We start from the raw sequence: 18,743 nt of genomic DNA, 5'->3' as shown, positions 1-18,743 counted from the left end.
GTGACTTACCTGTCACCACTCTAAGTGGGGGTGCTGAGATCTCGGCCCTGCTGTCTGCCATCTGTCTGTCCCCTGGAGGCCCCCTGCTCCCTCCATCACCCAAGGTGACGCTGCTGGGGTGCCTCCAAGAAGGCTGCGGGCCTGTGTGCGTACCTGGGAGCCGCGTACCCGGGAGCCGCGTACCTGGGAGCCGCGTACCTGGGAGCTGGGCTGCCTCTGCCTTCATCGCGCCCTCGGCCTCTCCAAGCCTGCCGCCTGGGGCTTCCTTTGCCAAGTCCACAGGAGTCTCCTGGCTCACAGACAGGGTGGTGTGTGTGCTGACCACCAGGATGCCCAGGCCGACCCAGAGCACCACCTGGATGAGACAAAGGCCACAAGAGCTAAAGGCGCCACCCAGTCCCTGTGCCCCTGCCCTCCCTGGGGGTGGGGCACAGCCCACAGAGACTCCGAGCACACTGACCAGTAGATGATGGTCACTAACTGATCAATGTGACCACCATCAGCCACGCCTGCAGGAGCCACACTGGCGATGGGGCACGGTCGGGGGTGTGTCATGAGGGAGCAGGGGCAGCAAGTGTGATACGGAGGGGCCTGCTGGCTGGAGACACCCAAGCTCACTGGCCAGGCGCCTTGGAGAGCCCAGCGGCCACGCCTGCCCGTGCCTACTGCTGCAGAGATCGGGCCCCTTGATGGTTTTGGCCAGAAGAGCAAGAATCTCGGGGCATCTGCCCATCTTGAAGGAGGCCCTTGCTTGTTCCACCCCCTCGCCCAGTAGAGGGCCCAGGCCACTGGGTGCCCGGCTACACATGGCCTGTCCCCAGCGTCACCCAGCAGGCTAGACATGCCTGCAAGTTGCAGGGCACAGACGGGGAGACGGCTGTGAAGGAGGTGGCTCCTCACCCCCTTGGGCTGTCGGTGCCCATCGGTGCTGCCCAGCGAGCTGAGCTGGAGGCACTACTGCTCACCAAGGGGCCTCATCCCCACCCCGTCCCTCCTGTGATGGCCCCGAGGCTGATCATAAGCGCTGCCCTCAGTGACTCGGTACACGCACCCCATGTTGTGTAACTCCGTCTCCCCTGCAGCTCCTGCACCCGCTGGGCTGACGCCCTCCGTGTTACTTCTGCTGCCACAGCAGCGGACACTGCTTGTTCTGCCCTTCCCGGCCCGGCCCACGTGGCTCTCCCCAGGGAGCAGTAACTCCTGGTTCCACAGAGGGGAGCCGCGAGGCAGCCTGCCTAAAGAGCCAGGGCACCCCACCACCCACCTCTGCGCGCTCTCAGAGCCAGAACTCAAATCTTTTCTGAAAGGCACATTGACTCTTTAAAAAATATCAGTTCAAAAGAACCACTGAGACTTTCCCAGGCCCAACACAATTAGAGAAGGAAGATTTTCCACAGGAAGAAAGGACCTGTGCTCCTGAAGGTGGGTGCCAACCAATGAGGAGAACCTAAGGGAGAAAGTCCATCTCCACCGCCGCCACTCCAGAAACACTGAGCTGGTGCAGGGCTCATGGAGGCAAAATGCTGGCCGTGCTCCAGGGTCAGCCATGGTTCAGGGAGGCCCAGTCAGTGCCGTGGACTCGAGAGGCCCCTGCGACACGGACCACCAGCTGGCCTCAGTCAGGTGCGCGTGGGGATACTGTTGGACTTGAGCCCCTGGGGTCTGAGCAGCATCAGAAGACTGTACACAGCTTGGGGTCAAGAGCTCCTGACTCCTGTCCCTCACCCCAAATTATTTCCTTAAAAACATGTGGATGCCCAGCTTCAGCTGTGCGCTCAAAGAGCAGCACATTACAGCCGCTCACCATGAAGGGAAGATTCGAAGAGCAATGGTATCCAGAGGCGATCAAAGTAGTTTTAAAAAATTAAATAAGAAAAAAACTTTAAATCGCTTGCATCTTGCATTTCTCCAGAGAAACGACAAAAAGAACTTCATGTCCTGACTTAGACCCCGCAGCATCAACAGAATGAGGACAAGACGGAGAGAGAGCCCTAGAATACTCACATGGCCAAAGTGGTTCTGCCCACATGGCCGGCCAGAGGGGAGAAGACAGCTCTAGAACGACCCCCAGGACAGCGCCAGGTGGGGATGCCATGAGCCCAGGCTTCACCAGCAGAACCCCATCCCCCTCCAGGCTCTGATTTGGGCAGCCCCTAAAATGGTTTTGACATGGAGACAAAGACATCTGCTTGGTTGTTTTTCGTTGGGTTATTTTTACGGGGACATCACTGAACATTCCATGGGAAACGGACAAGCCAAAGGCAACATCTCATCTGTAGCTGTGAACGATTTATTTCAACTCTGGGCTTTCTGGCCTTAAAGAAACAAATCGCACTCAAAATAAAAAACGTTAACTCCATCAATGCTGGGAGACAGCAAGCTTCCCAAAAAGGACCAAGAAAGCGTCAACTTAAACTCAATTTACGAAGAGTCTGCAGGAAGCTCCACCTGGTGCCACGCACACACCTGCCACTGCCCCCGGCCCAGACATCCCACGACTCCGCTAGCAAAGTGTGTCCCTGGCTCCACCCTGTCCATGAAGATGCCCAACCTGTGCTCCCTGACCCGGTGGAAGTCTCCATCCCACCCTTTGCTGAGACCCCTCTCATCCCCTGACACACCTGGCTCTCAAGCCACCCTGGGCTCTTGCGGGGTACTCGCCAGCTGACCACTGTCTGAGCGTGGGCAGCCTGCTGGCCCCGCCAGACCCTTTGTAACCGGTCACATGTTGCAGCTCTCCACTCTTACCCTTTCCTTTGAAGAAATGCCACAGGTCCACGAAAAGCCCCAGGCAGAGAAGCCAAAGCCACCCCAGCTTGCGGGGCACAGAGAGGACGTGGGAGGGCCATGCCACACACCCAGGGAACCTAGGGCCCAGGTGATGCTGCTGCGGTGACCAGATCGCAGTCTGCAAGCAGGCATGCGCTGGGAGGCGGGAACACGGCCCCCACGGCAGCGTCAGGTGGGTCAGACTTTGGAAAGGGCACAGGTGCTGGCCAAGTCCCCAGGGCAGCCATGACAAGTACCCACCGACCATAGAACCCCCCCACACCCCTGCAACAACCAAAGGCCTGAGGCGTCCACGAGGCCCCAGCATCACGAGAGGCCAGAGCTCCCAGATCACCGTTCTGCCATGAAGTTTGTGAGGCTGACGGCTGCACGTGTGTGAACAGGGACAATCACCAGCTCCCAAAGTCCTGATGAGGAAGAGACGCTGCTCCAGAAGAAGGGGCCACAGCCGAGGTCTGCACTGCACCAGCCAGCAGCAATGGACGACCAGGAACACAGGGGCAGCCAGCGGGGTACAGGGCTGTCACAGCCTCAGGACAGGGACAGGAGGGCACCTGTGCCTATAGAACCTGTCTTCCAGGAACAACTTCCTGCAAGTCCAAGAGCTGCTTCGAAATGCGACAAGGTTGGTGAGCAAGGCTGGTGCACCAGCCATCTGATCACACAGCCCTGACTTCTATTCTTAACCAGCTGCAGAGCCATCAGGAGGAGAAACGCAAACACATCCTGACATCTCAGCCCAGGTACGTGCAGCAAAACCCGGGGTTCAGCCTGGGGACCACGTGCAATGCGACATCCCAGGGCTCCCAATCTGCTAGGGTCCCCAACTCCAAACCAGAGAGAAGCCACTGGCCAGGGAGTGTCCCCTCTTTCACTGCTCACACATGAGAATGAAGATGTACAGGTTCAAATGAAGCCCACGCCTTGAGGCAGGGGCTCCAGAGCCCGCCGCGTGCACCCTGATTTGGGTCTCCAGGGCAGTGTGATCAGGGTATGGCAGGCATCCCAGCCCTGGGGCCAGGGCGTCACGCTCTAGGTGAGGTCCCAATGGGTGCCGGTGCACAGTTATGTCCCTGTTTCAGGAGCACAGTAGTGCCTTTGGGCCCTCCCCACAGGTGCTCCCTGCTCCCCAGTGCTCGGCTGGAGGACGGCGCACAGAGGCCAAGCACAGAGCACGGAGGCCAGTGCAGCTCCGGCTCAGGGCTCCACTGCCTCCTGTGAGTCCCAAGTGGCCCTGCTCCCCCTGCTGGCTCCCGGGCACAGCGTCAACTCTGGACATCGAAGCCCACCCTTTCTGCCTCAGCCCCACTGGAGAGACCCCTCTGAGTTCTCATTTTCAAGATAAAGGATGAACTGGTAATGACAGAGAAGGTTTCTTTTCGATTCACTAAGGGCCAATTGTGTTTTTGAGGTCCCTGCTTATTCTTCTGAGGACGTTTCTCAGAATACCCTTTCCTGCCTTTCTCTGGCGCAGCTGTGATGGGCTCATCACCTACGCCCCCCGCTTTCCCTGGCTCTTCCCAAGGTCTGGGGCCAGGAACGAGCACCCCTGAGCTGGCAGCGCTCAGGCATCTGAGGCAGATGGACTCAGGCTGATGCCAGGTCTGTGCTGTCTGGGGAACAGCAGCCTGGGCTCCCAGGACAGGCGGGACACACCCCAAGCAGGTGCCCTCCAGGCCCCAGGTCTGCACCCCACACTCCAGCCACACTTCTGAGTGTGTCCCTTGGCAGGCTCATTTTCCTCAAAACATGAAAACTCTGTGTTTGGAAATAAAACAGCAGCACGTACAAACGGTACACCACGGTCGATGGCCCCTTCCAGGACTGATCCGTGATGAGCCTCACCACGACACCAAGCCCAAAGGAGAAACTCACCGTCTTCTCTGCACATGGTCAGAAAGCAGTTAATATAATTCAACGCGCTTTCCAGTTTTAAAAATCCATAGGAAAACAGGCACAGATAGATGCTTCTTTAATTCTACGATTCTACGTGTGTTCACGTCTACAGACACGTGGGGGCGTTTGAATGTGCATGTTCACTTCTGTACGTGGAGCCAAGACCAGCATTACGCTCTACGGTTCAACACTGGAAGCTGTCCCAGCTGAGGCGGGAAGATGACAAGCTGGCCCCTCCCTCAACCCCCAGCGCCACAGCGAAAAGACACAGAGAGAAACAACTAGAAAGGGGGAGGTGAAATTAATAAGAGATGCTATAAGGTCAGTGGATAAAAAGCTGATATATGAGAACTTACAGCCTCCCTACATACAAACAGTCAGGAAAGCCAGAGCAAGGAGAGGTCCCAGGAACACAGGCACACGTAGCAGAGGGATGCTGGTCCAGCAGACGGAGACAGGGAAGTGGGGCTGAGTGCAGCCATGACGACTGAACACCACACCCCATTATCACACTGGGAGGCTCACAAACACACTCTGCAGATTAGCCAGAGAATCAGGGGAATGATTCTTTCTAAATTTACCTACAGCTTCAATGAATTCCAATTAGACCAAAACCAAAAAGGTGGATTTACTTTTGTTAAGAGTCAGATCAGTTGATTGGAACTTTCATATACAAAGTAAACAGGGAGTTCCCTGGTTGCCTAGTGGTTAGGATTCCAGGTTTTCACTGCTGTGACCCAGGTTCAGTCCCTGGTCAGGGAACTAAGATGTCGCAAGCCGCAGAGCGCAGCCAAAAAAAAAAAAAGAAAAGAAGGGAAAGTAACCAAACAAGAACATCCACAAATGTCATTAATGCAAGAAAAGCGGTTAGAATTAAAACATTTTCAGAGCCACACCACAAGGCAAGGGAGCACCATCACAAGGCTGACTAGTTAAAACAGCGTGGACAGCTGCGCCACTGGACGGGACCACCAGGAAACTGACATACAAGTCCCAAACGAGCACAGATACATACAAGAACTTAATCCACAGGAGCGGCAACATTTTACACCAATGATGGACTAAAAGTGTTCTGACAACTAGGGAGCCGTCTAGAAAGAAATCGAGGATACCTGCTTAGTTTCTTACACCAAAATAGAATACAGATGGGTCAAAGATTTAAATGGAAGAATGAAATCACAGCATTACTAGGAGAACTGAGAGAAGAATTTCTTAAAATAATACTGGAGTGGGAGGGTCACTTTAATAATGACTTTTTTCTCTCCTAAGAAGAGTCTGAGAAACTAAATAAAACACTGGGACTTCACAAACTGGGAAAACCATTTTGGCACTTTGGCAGGCAATGGGGCCAATTTCCTCATATCATAAGGAGTTTCTAAAACTCACTAAAATCCCTAGTTGAAGACACTGGTGAACAACCTCAATGGCTAAGACTTAAGGGGCAAGACCCCAGAGAGCAGATAAACACTGAGGGGCCACCAGGCCAGCCTTTTCCCAGTCAGCAGTGCTGAGCACAGGGACAGCAGAGCAGCAGCCTGGAGCCTGCAGACACACAGGGTGGGCCCCGGGCATTAGAAGTGAGGGCTCCCCAGCAGTCAGAACCGGAGGGGCTATGATCCTGGAGAAGAGGAACCTTCCAGGGATGCACCCACGTTCTGTGTTCAGTTCCCCGCTGCGGCAGGTGCCAGCCGCCAGCTGTGCAGAGTCGTGCAGAGAGCAATTGCCAAGAGGATGAAAGCTAAGCAGAGGATTTAGTAATCTGCGGATGATCACATTGAAACTTAGGAAGGGCCATGTTCTAGGAGTAAGGGCAAACCTGACACAGACTGGCCTCGAGTGGACACAGGCCTTCTGCCCATCCTCAGTCTACTGGACAGAGAAAAACATCATCCAGAGCCTCTACAATTTCTCACACACACCTCCACAAACTACCAATCATGGCAGGAGACAGGACCAAGGCCCAGAAAACCAAGAGGGTGCAGAGGATCAATATAAACAAACATCAACTACTTGTACAATTAAATAATGATGTCTTATGGTATTTAAAATATATGTAAAATTGGGGATTTCCCTGGTGGCGCAGTGGTTAAGACTCCACCTGTCAATGCAGGGAACACGGGTTCGATCCCTGGTCCAGGAAGTTCCCACATCCCACGGAACAACTAAGCCCGTGTGTCACAGCTACTGAGCCTGCACTCTAGAGCCTGTGAGCCACAACTACTGAGCCCACATGCTGCAACTACTGAAGCCCACATGCCTAGAGCCTGTGCTCCGCAACAAGAGAAGCCACCACAACAAGAAGCCCGTGCACTGCAATGAAGAGTGGGCCCTGCTTGCCACAACTAAAGAAGGCCTGCACACAGCAACAAAGACCCAATACAATCAAAAATAAAAGAAATAAATCTTTTAAAAAATAAAATACATAAAAACAATAGTACCGAAGGCCAGAGGAAGGTAAATGGAGTTAAAATATCGTTGGATAGTTACTTTGTCTGGGAAGTGGTAAAATAAAACTAATTTATGGTCAACTCTAATAAGCCAAGAGTTCATATTAAACGGCATTGTATAACCACTAGTAGAACAGAAATGTACAACGCCAGCTAATAGAAGAACAGAAAATAAACACTTAAAATGCTTGATTTATCCAAAAGGCAGCAAGCAAGCAAGAAACAGAAAAAAAGGACAGATGGGACAAATAAAAAGCAAAGAGTAAGACGGAAGCTTTAATCCCCCCAAATCAGTAATTTTATTAACTGTAAATAGTCTTAAATACTATCAACAGACAAGATCAAAACAAAGCAAAACAAAAGCCAACTATATGCTCTTACCTGAGACATACCTTAAACATAAAGGTATAGACAGATCAAAAGAGAAAGAATAACAAAAACTATATTGTGAGAATATAAACCCCAAATAAAGCTGGATTAGCTACATTGTATCAAACAAGGCTGCCTTTAAGGAGAGAAGCATTTCCAAAGATAAAAAGGGACATTTCACAAGAAAAAGGGTCAGTTTAATAAGATGTAACTATCTTAAAACTGTACACTCCTAACAACATAGCTTCAAAACAAAAAGCAAAAATTGATAGAACTAAAAGACAAATAAAACCTATAATTAGAGTGGGAATTGTCATACCTTTCTCATAACTGATATACAAGAAGATTAAAAAATCAGTAAGAAAAATTGAAATCTAAAAATCACAGTTAGAAAACTTGAATAGGGTATGAACCTTCAATGTAGTTACATATTGATGTTAGTTTTCTGATTTTGATGATTTTCTAGTGGTTATGTAGGGAAATGCCCTTATTTATAGGAAATATACACTAAAGTATTCAGGAATGATAGGTCATCAGTTTGGCAACTTATTGTTAAATGGTTCAGGGCTTTTTTTTTTTTTTAAGGATTTTTACTGAGATATAATTGACATACAATAAACTGCAAATATTTAAAGCGTGAAAATAAACAAATAAATAAAAAATTAAAATCACAGTTAGTAAACTCAGCTTAACTACATGTTGGATGCACACTGCGTCTAACAGCTGCAGACTACACAGCCAGCTAAACAGCCATCAGAATAGACCATCTGCTAGGCCCCAACAAATGTCAAAGGACTGAAGTTCTTAAGGTTGTGTTCTCCAACCACATTGGGATTATGCTCAAAATCAGTAAAAGAGAGTACGGGGAAATTCCCAAAAGTTTGGAAATCTGAAGAAGCCACTGGTGACAATCAGCTACAGTCCCCGAAGGGCTATAGACAGAAGGCGTTTCCAATAAGGAAAGGTCTGAGACCTGCCTCAGGAGGAGCAGAGCAGTCAAGAGGAGAGCTGGCTACCTAGTATGTAGGACCCAGTGCGAAATGAGCATGTGGGGCCTTTTGTCCAAAAATCAGGTGCCATTAAAAGTACTAAAATATTTTCCCTTTCTTCTGCAGTCTTTCTCACAACTTGTTACAGTGTTTTTTTTCTGTTTGCTACTTAATGCTGTTCTAGGAAAAATTAAAATTTTAAATTATTAGCATAAGAAAGAAAGAAAGGAAACGAAAGAATACTGGTGAAAGAAGAAATAAGGATGGAAATTAGGAAAAGTTGTGAAGTGAATGATGTCAAGTCTTCAATCTATAGTTTGATGCAACCCCAGTCAAACACCAACAGCTGAGAAGCCACTTCTAAAACTGAGTTGGGGTAATTCCCTGGGGGTCCATTGTTAAGACTCCAAGCTTCCACTGCAGCGGGCATGAGTTCAATCCCTGGTCAGGGAACTAAGATCCCACATGCTGCGTGGTGCGGCCAAAAAACTTTAAAAATTCAAAAAATTAAAATTGAGCTGCAGGGGGACATGGAAGCAACCTAAATGTCCATCAACAGATGAATGGATAAAGAAGATGTGGTACACATATACAATGGAATATTACTCAGCTGTAAAAAGCAATGAAACTGGGACATTTGTAGAGACATGGATGGACCTAGAGACTGTCACACAGAGTGAAGTGAGTCAGAAAGAGAAAAACAAATATCGTATATTAACACATATATGTGGACTATAGAAAAATGGTAAAAATCAACTGGTTTGCAAGGCAGAAATAGAGACACAGATGTAGAGAACAAACATATGGGGAAAGTGGGGAGGGTTGGGGGGGGAATGAATTGGGAGATTGGGATACCAAATTGTACACTCTAAATATATGCAGTTTATTGTAAAAAATTAAAAATTAAAAAAAAAATTGAGCTGGAGGGGATTTCTCTCAGTGGTCCAAGGGTTGAGAATCCATCTTATGATGCAGGGGACACTGGTTCCAATCACTGGTCAGGGAATGGTCCCACATGCTGCAGAGCAACTAAGCCTGCGCACCGCAACTACTGAACCGGCATGCCACAGCTAGAGTGAGTGCATGCCGCAACTACAGAGCCCACGCACTCTGGAGCCCACTTGCCACGACTACTGAGCCTACATACCTCAACTAGAGAGTCCACGCACTCTGGAGCCCATGTGCCGCAACTACTGAGCCCACACGCTCTGGAGCCCATAAGCCACAACTAGAGAAAAGCCTGTGCACCACAACAGAGAAGCCGCACGCCACAATGAGAGATCCCGCATGCCCCAACTAAGACATGATGCAGCCAAAAAAGTAAAATAAAATCAATTGAGTTGGAAATGCAAAGAGCCAACAATAGGAAAGACCATCCTTAAAGTTGCCAGCATCAAGACTCACTACAAAGCCTCAGCAATCAACACAGGGCACTACTGTGGGAGAGACCGACAGACCAGTGACGGGAGTACCCAGCCTCACACGTACGCAGGTGATGGACGACATGCAGGTGATGGACGACAATGGTGCCTCGGCACCGCGGGGCAAGGGGGTACTGCTCAGCTGGAGAGCCATGCAGAACGTGACCCCTGACCCCTGCCACACATCAGGTGTTCCAGATGGGGCACACATCTAAATGGAAAGAGAAAATAAAAGGCTTCTACAATATGAGTAGACTGTTTTCAGGACCTGGGGATAAGCAAAAACTTCTTACATAGGGTTATACAGAAAAAGCACACAGCAAAAGACAAACTCAAAAAACTGAACTACACTAAAATTAAGAACATCTGCTGATCAGAAGGTGTCGTTAAGAAAGTGAAAAGGCAGCCAAGAGTGAGAGAAAACATTTGTAATATATACTCCTGAAAAAAGTCTTATATCTAGACTCTCTTACAGACCTCCACAAATCAATAAGAAAAAGAAAACCCACTAGATAAAAAATGGGCAACACTTGAAAGGTGTTCACAAAAGAAGACACCTACACGGCTAACAAGAGTAGGAAAAGATGCTGCATGTCATCAGTCACCTGGAAATTGCAAATTAAAACCCAAATGAGGTACCACTACACGTCCATCGGAAGGGCTAGAATCAGAAAAAGGGACAGTAGATGTCAAAGCAACTAAAATTCCGATATGGTTCCTGAGGACCACTTTGGAAAGCTGGAAAAAGTCTGGCAAAATCTACTAAAATTGGACAGACACAACCTCAGGACCCAACAATTCCTCACCTCAGTGAATAACCAATAAAAGTGCACACACGCTGCACACAGGAGAAAGGTGCAGAGCAGCCCGTCCAGGACACTCTGCTCTAGGTGACTGCAGATTCCTACAGGGACAATCACATGGCAGGGAGGACGGGCAGACCACCCCCAACCATCCCCGGCCACCCCGGCAGTAACTCAGGGGAACTCAGCTGTGATGCTGAGTAAGGAGGCTGGACACATGCCGACACTTCCTGTGAGCCTCCGTCTATACTAATTTGAAAGGCAGGTAAGATTATTTCACAATGTTAGAAGACAGGCAAGCAGTAACTTTTGTCGAGGAAAGACTGAGGGGGCGCCCCAGGGAAGCGTCAAGTGCTGGAATGTTCTGTATCTGCCTTGGAGGTGGTTCCGTGGTTGGGTTCACTTAGCCAACACGTATCAAGCTGTACGTGAGAACTATGTGCTTTGCCATATGTCTGCTACGCTTCTAACAAATATTACCAAAATCAACCAACAAGAAAAAGCTTAACAACCCCATTAAAGGGGAGCAAAAAAGCACGGACAGTTCACGGGAAGAGAAACGCGTACGTTCACTCCAGGGAAGCCGAGACTTGCCGCCACCCTCGGGCTGATGGAGGGGAGAGGCCGAGTTCAGCTACGGAGTCACAGTGCCGACCTGCACACGGGCCCTTGGGGGAAAGCTCCCACTCCTGATATACGGATCCCAGGCCCAGGAAGCTTCCTACAGGTACTTTCTCAAATATATAGAAATGCCCACATGCACAGATATTCACCATGGCTTTGTCAGTAACAGTGAAAGACTGGAGAGGTGACACCAACCAGAGAGTTCCCAGCGAGACAGTGGGGGTGATCTCAGGAGGGGATAGAGCCAGGGACGTGGGGCACGCGTGCACACAGACAACCCGGTCCCTGTACAGAGAGGCGGGGAAAAGCAGCTCAGCATCCGATGCTCAGGTAGGCGCAGGCAGCAGCTTGGCTCGGCGGCCCTGCGGAGCAAGGCTGCTCACCTTGGCTTAACGCCACATTGCCCAGACCTACAGGACCGTGATCCTTTTGTGCTAAAAAACACAACTAGTTCATAGGAACGTCAGAGAAACACCACCTCCTGCTCTCCCTGACCCAGACCCGCCCTGAGGGGCTGAGCGTGCCCCGCAGTGCAGCACATACCTGGGAGGAAAGGGAGTTTTTGTGGATCTTCTTGTAGATCAGCGCCGGGCAGATGAAGCAGATGAGGCTTCCCATCGTGGCGCCCGTGAGGCCCAGGATCGTCTCCACTGGTAACGAGAGGAACAGGGAGGGGTGAGCTTCCCGTGAGCTGGGCGAGGAGCCACCTTGCTACTAACGCCCCCGGACGGCAGCAAGGAGCGGGACACAGCCTTCTGCGCCCGCAAGGACACTCAGGGTGTGCAATCTGACAGCGTGGGGTCAGGAGCCTCAGGCAAGTCCCTTCCTCTCTGAACCTCAGCTTCCCTGCCAGTGAGGTGAGACTAACAGCACTGCCTGCCCCATGCTGGGCCCACAACACAGCTCCGGCTCCTCGCGGAGTGTCTGGGCAGCTAGCGTGGGCTTCTGGGCCAGCTCATCTTACATCACCCCACCTGCTGCCCAGTGAGTGACTGAGCTGGGCCCTGTCTTGGTTGCATGGGGAAGCCAGGAGCTTGGAGTGTAGGGGCCTCGGGGTTGCTGCCTGGAGGGCATGAGGGGCCCACTCGATGTCTGACGACAATAAGCTTTGTCTGTGCTGGACAGGACGTCAGACAACAGAAATCTTGCACAGGGCCCTCCCCTATTCCCTTGGTGACGTGTCAACAAAATCAGGAGTTAGCAGTAAGGAAGGAGCTGCTTTATAACCACTAACTTCACACATCAGGCTTGGACCCCACATGGCAGCTTCCACCCACGTGCTGTGGTCACATCAAGCTGCAGCGTCTTCTCCTAAGTCTTTCTCAGGGAGTCAAAGAAAGAAGCACCCAAGAGTCGCTAGACTTTTTTTTTTTTGACCAGAGAGGATGGTGGTGAGACTGTGAGTGTCTTGGTTGAACACGGAGCTTGGAGCGCACAACAGCAGGAAGAGGGGGGCGGGGCGGAATAGCACAGCAGGAGGCCAGTTGCTGGAGCAGCCCCTACTTACCGTTTGGGAACATGATTCCACAGACCATGGTTCCAAACACAACCGAGAGGGTGAGGGCTTTAAACCGCAGTGGTGGCATGTAGCCTCCAGCAGCGAAGGTCCCGTCTTTTTGCTACATGAAAGAAAATAAAAACAAGGTTTTGAAATGACCGATTTCTTCTCCACTTTTCTGTAAGCAAGTCCTTCAAGGGCTCTGCCAACACCCCAGGCAGGTCTGCCCGGGAGGCGGCAGGCGAGCACCTCAGGCACAGATGTGCCTGAAAGTGAATCTGCAACCAGAACTGCGGACCCCAGGAAGGACCAGGCTGCTCCTCACAGCAGCTCCGGGAGTCAATCATAACTTTGTTCTGAGATATGAGGAACAAACCCTTCTGTTCTGCTTTTAGAGCAATGCCGTGAGGGAGACTTTTAAAAGTGCTGCATAGCACGGGAAACAGAACACAGCCCCAGCTCACAGTGACACGCAGTGGGTTTCAGGGTGCAGCGGGCCCCCATGCACACAGACACACTTGGCTACACCACCCTCATCTCTACCAGGCGCACCCAGGAAGAAGACAAGGGGAGAAGTCACGACACGCTGTAAGCCAGCCAAAGAGACCACCTCTGGCCCTTGTATCCGTAAGTACAGGGGCACCGGAAGCATCTCAACAGGCTGTGGTGAGGACCATAGGAGGTGATGGGATTGAAGCTTCTAGAACAGTGATGTGCATACAGGAGGGGCTGACCGTGATTGCTATTGCTGGGCTAGGAAAACACCACTCAAGTGAAGCTTCAGACCCTCAGAGAACTACAGTTTGTGGGGGCACCCAATGTCCAGTATTGACTTGCACAGGCAGCTTTCTTAGAATGGACTAGTGAGGGAGGGTCTTAGGTCTACACCTTCTGACTCAGAATCCTGCAGAAATTTACCCAAGAAATACTCCAAGAGGAGAAGAAGAAATGGGCAGCTACATGTGTGAAGGGGTCACGAGAGTGATAGGTCAAGGGGAAAGACCGGCAACAAACAGGAAGTGAGAACAAGGGCTTAGTGATGCTGAGGGTTTCTATGGATACACACGGACTGAAGACAGGAGAAAACACAGCAAGAGGAAATCTGCAAAGAGATGCACACAAACGCCGAGGGGAGAAGAACAGCTGGTTCGAATGAGGATGGAGGCACGCAGGTAAGTCTTCCACTTGAGTTAATGTTTCCTTTAATACCGTTAGTGATTTTCTAATTTAAAACATCATAAAAACAAGTTACATACAGAAACACAAATGCTGTTCAGATATGAGATACATGTTTGCATCAAACAGAGGACCCCCGTGGCCGCATGAGCTAGCCCGCTGCACCCCCAGGGGACAGAGCTTTGCTTGGTGCCCAGGTGCCTGAATAGCTAACAGGGGTGGGGGGTGGGCAGCCAGTTCCTCAGGACTGGGGCTCTACTGCAAGGTGCTGTCCCTGGTGGCAGAACCCGCAGGAGGCTGCCTCAACCACACGCCAGCCACATGGACAACGAGCCCGGTTCCAGCTGTCCTGGAGGCCCAGGCAGCCACCCGCCCCGTCTGCCTGGTGGACTCTCCCCTCCTCGCCACCAGGGCCTGAGCAGTTCAAATGGCCACCAGGAGTCCTGGCTGATGCCATAGACCAGGCTCAAGGACTTGGGTGGGAGCACAAGAACCTCTACAGAGAGACGGGGCCAACCCCTTGGGCACGAGTTACCACACCTGCACCTCTTGTTATCAACTGGGTGGCAGTTAGAGAGCCAGAGGAACATGTGTTCCCCAACTGTGCATTTGAAAACTGCTTACACAGGACTACATGGTACTAGGCCTACACACATGAAAGCAAACGAAACTCGGCCTTTCTCAAGGTTCAGGTGTCTTTTGCCAAAATGTCAAAACTTTCCCTTACACAAACGTAAAGAGAACGATGGTCTGACCCCAGCGCCCATCTGCCCACCCAGCCAGCCACTATCAGCTCCTGTCAGTCAAGCTGGCTCTTCTGAGTTCCCACCCACTCCTCTCCCACAAGGTCGTGCTAAAGCAAGCCCCCGATTTCCTGCTATTTCTCCAATGGGGGGACAGCAGGGATGTCACAGGACACAGACCTAATCTGCTTGGACACTGGGCCTGACTCCATATCTCCTGCTGGAATAAACCCAATTGATCTGGGGCTTTTTTCTGCAAGTTGATTTAAAAAAAGATCCCTATTCAAAGATTTAATGTTAATTGGAGTTTTTAATTTTTAACTAGGAAAAGCTCTTCCTACTACCACGTAGGAAAATAAGGAACTAGCAAAAGCCACCAGAGGACAACATAACTGAGACCAGGACAGAGACGATTCCCAGCAGAACACAGTCCATTCTGCTGCTTACAAGCACCTTACCTGCTGCTCGCAAAGCAGCGTGTTCAAGGCCTGTCTGCAGGGCAGGATCATCATGGGGAATCCCACGGCCACAGACATCATGAAGCCCACACGGATCATCTCGGTCACCAGGTTGGAGGGGAAATGCATGAGCACGTTGCCCGCGGTGGCCTCCGTGAAGCTCACGTAGCCGAAGAAGCCCACCTGCAGGGGGGATGACAGCCGGGGGGGGGGGGCATATGGTGGGAGAGGTGCACCCTCCCCATAACAGCTGCCCCGTCAAGAGTGGCTGCAGCAAGACCAAGGCCCGCCAGCTCCTGGCTCGTAAATGTCCTCCTTGATGAGCCAAGGTTGAAAGCCTGCAGGTGAGGGTCCGACGTGGCTCCTCCCCACTTAGACAACAGGGCACCAAGAGCAGGGAGCTGCCTGCGTGGAAAGGGAGCACTGGAATGCCCCACGAGCCCCACAGAGGGGCTAGACTTAATTTGGCTCAAAACCCAAACGACGGGGTAAACCAAGGTCCCCATGAGCTGAGGTTCAGCATGGACAACAATCTGACGGACCATTTATAGAAACTTACAAGAATGGCGGAACCACAAAGTTCAGGGAAACAAGCCAGACTCTCAGTGAATTTATAACTATTTGCCACGTAAAAAAACAATGAAGAGGAAAATTAAGAAGACTGGAGGGAAAATCTACCAAAACATGAACTATATGTGCATCTGTGGGCTGGAACTTGTGATTTTCTTCCTCTGCTATTTTACTCTTTCCAATGTCTCACTGATGGGCCACCTTTCCACAGTGAATCAGCAGAGGTCTTGGGGAGGCTCCAGGCCCTGTGTTTAGGCACCTGCGCTCCTCCTGGGATGGGGACAACACCACCACCCGGGGAGCGGGCTCGCAGGAGGCCCTGGAGCTGAGCGGAGGAGCAGAGCCGCCTGGAGGCCACCGGGCACTGGGGTGGGAAAGAGCTAGGGCGGGCCTGCACCAGGGGACTGGAGGAACTGGGGGGGGTGGGAGAGAAAGGGTTCCTACCATGACATAGAAGGTGGTGACCACGTTGAGGGAGGAGGCGAAGATGGAGCTCATGGTTTTCACTGACGGCTCATCCAGGCTGTCATAGGTGGGCAGGACCTGGCTGCATAAAAACGAGTGACTTCACACAGCCGATTCCAGAAACAGACATGCCTCCCCTAGGCCCCGAGCCGAGCCTCCAACACCTGCCTGCCCACCACACTGGCCACCATCAGAGCCGAGGCCGAGCTCTCACAATGCTACAGACGGCACTCAGAGCCCTCCCCAAACACACTCTCTGTAAACATTTCAGAAGTGCCACAGGATGAAAGGCCGTTTGTTCCACTGCAGCAGGAGCGTGACCGCTCCGGGCTGGGCTGAAGCAGCCCATGTTTACAGGGGAAGCAGGAAGCGGTTCAGAGCATCGCTGTCAAAAGAATGGAAAGTTAAACAAACAAGCCGGGCTGCCTGCCCATCTCAGCACCTTGGTGAGGGGTTCAGAGCCGGCGGGGACCCAGCTCTGCGACGGGAAGAGCGGCTTCAGTCCCACGGCCCAGGGCCAGCAGGGCAGTGCCGCCAGGCCTGGGAGGGATGCGTCCATGTGGACTCTGCAAACGGCAGGCAGGGACCCACCACCTGCGAGATGTGGGCCACATGGAGGCAAACAGGGAGGCACGGGGGGGAGGGGCGCTGGGGAGTCCTGTGCAGCCCCGAGAGGAGAAAGCAGGGTGACGTTGTGCTGAGGGCTCCGGCTCAGCACCAAGGGAGCCAGGGCCAGCGGTCACGCCATGCGGGAGGCCGGGAGGGGGCGCGTCAGGACACAAATGAAAAGCACAATAGTCAGTGGAGCCAAACCCCAAAACCGCCTTAAAAAAAGTGAAAGGAGAACAAAGGGGACCCGCTAACATTACTAATAGCAAACGACAAGAACAAGGACGAGGACGGGGAGGCCTGGCCGGCAGAAGCTGGCACCATCCCCTGGCCCCACACATCGTCCCATCGGCTACCCCCGGTGGGCAGGAGTCACCGCGGACAGCCGTCCCCACCTCGGCCCGACGGAGGGCAGCGGGTGGCCACACGCCCATGCAGCCCAGGGAGGTGACAGAGGACCTGCAGGGAAACTAGCACCAGTATCTGGGCACTGACCAGCTCCTTGGGCCAGAGCGGCGTCCATGCAGGGAGCCCCAGCACCAGATCTCAGGACAGGGGCGCCCCGCCCTGGCCCCCAGCACACGCAGAGAGAAGTCCCTGCCAGGAAGCTGCTGACACTGCCGGGAGGGGGCTGTGCCCTGCACATGGGCATGGATAGGTGTGGAAAGGCCACGGTCCCACCCTCCTCCAATCCTGCCTGTGCCCCAGGAACCCTGATGGCAGCAGCCAGACCCCTGCAGCGGGCCACCCCAGCACCTGCAGAGCACTTGCCCACCTTGCTGACCAGCCCTGTGACTCAGTTTACCCGAGTCAGAGGAGTCGGCCTGTCCCCCGCACAGCCTGGGCCTCCATGCGCTCCGTGCTCTCTCCGAGCTTCTCTGGGCTGCAGGGCCCAGTGGTCCTGCACCACCACTTACTCATTTACTGCGAAGTCAGACCAGAAAGGGCCACATGTGATGGTGCAGCGGAGGCCCAGCCTGTCCAGGATGGGGAGACCAGCCACACAGCCAGGCCCGTGGTCACCCAGCAAGAGCAGCAGGGCCCCCGCCCCGCAGGCGCTCTGGGGCAGACATGCAGGGGAGAGAAGAACCGTCTCTGCCCTTGGATGCCCCCAGCTCTGGACCCCTCAGCACCGCTCCCCAGGGGACGTGGGTGCATCTGCAGGCCCTCTGTGAGCGGCAGATGAGATGTGTGCTCACAACCCCTCCGGAACCTGTAACTTCACCTGAGAACCAAACCCAGCAGATGCGCCTGACTACAGAGCGGCCACTACGGAGAGCCTGACCAGGGTTTACTTTCAAAAAAGCAAAACTCACAGAGAAAAAGGACAACTGGTAACTAGGTACATGGCAAAAGGATGTAACTTCTGTCACCGATTGTAACAGGGACATTAAACAGCAAGAGCGGAGTGTGTTCTGGTGGAAACCGAGCTGCCAAGAGAGACGAGAAGTGGGAAACGATGATTTGGATCTCGAGTGTGGGTGTAAACACAGCAGTCTGAACAAGTCTCATCTGTCTTGTTAGTTTACGACTGGCACAGTTCACGCCCGTAGAGCTACGGGGGGCTGCTCTGCCAGCCCCCCGCCACCGATGGTCCTTTCCCATCCCTGCCAGATTTACGCCTCTCTTTTGAGCAGGTTACCGCCCAACTGGGCATGAGTCACAGGCTCCTGTCATTTGGTAGAGAAGGTAAGGCTGCTGGAATTAGGGAAATAGCTGCTCTGCATTTACAGAGCCCCGAGTGCCAGAAAGCACACGCCCGCTCGCGCACACACATGCACGCATATACACACACACACACACACGGGCCTCTGAAAGCATCCCAGAGGCAGTCTGAAGTCAATGTTTGTGCAATTTTCTCTTAAATATTCTCACACGAACAGCT

General features: G+C 52.4%; 1 protein-coding gene across 4 annotated transcripts in view; it reads right to left on the bottom strand.

The window, feature by feature from the left end:
* Positions 1–18,743, bottom strand: part of SLC38A10 (solute carrier family 38 member 10) — a 41,347-nt gene that overhangs the window by 11,963 nt on the left and 10,641 nt on the right. For 2 of the 4 annotated variants that reach the window (XM_057713891.1, XM_057713894.1), the window contains 5 exons: positions 16,229–16,331; positions 15,215–15,397; positions 12,847–12,958; positions 11,883–11,989; positions 184–355 (listed from right to left, as the gene is read on the bottom strand). In XM_057713891.1, the coding sequence (XP_057569874.1) occupies positions 184–355; positions 11,883–11,989; positions 12,847–12,958; positions 15,215–15,397; positions 16,229–16,331 (677 nt within the window). The remainder of the gene's footprint in view (positions 1–183; positions 356–11,882; positions 11,990–12,846; positions 12,959–15,214; positions 15,398–16,228; positions 16,332–18,743) is intronic. The other 2 variants (XM_057713893.1, XM_057713895.1) reach the window with 1 other exon arrangement.

The sequence above is a fragment of the Hippopotamus amphibius genome, chromosome 17, assembly GCF_030028045.1.
Source record: "Hippopotamus amphibius kiboko isolate mHipAmp2 chromosome 17, mHipAmp2.hap2, whole genome shotgun sequence".
Taxonomy (NCBI): Eukaryota; Metazoa; Chordata; class Mammalia; order Artiodactyla; family Hippopotamidae; genus Hippopotamus; species Hippopotamus amphibius.
This window is presented reverse-complemented; position numbering and strand designations above follow the sequence as displayed.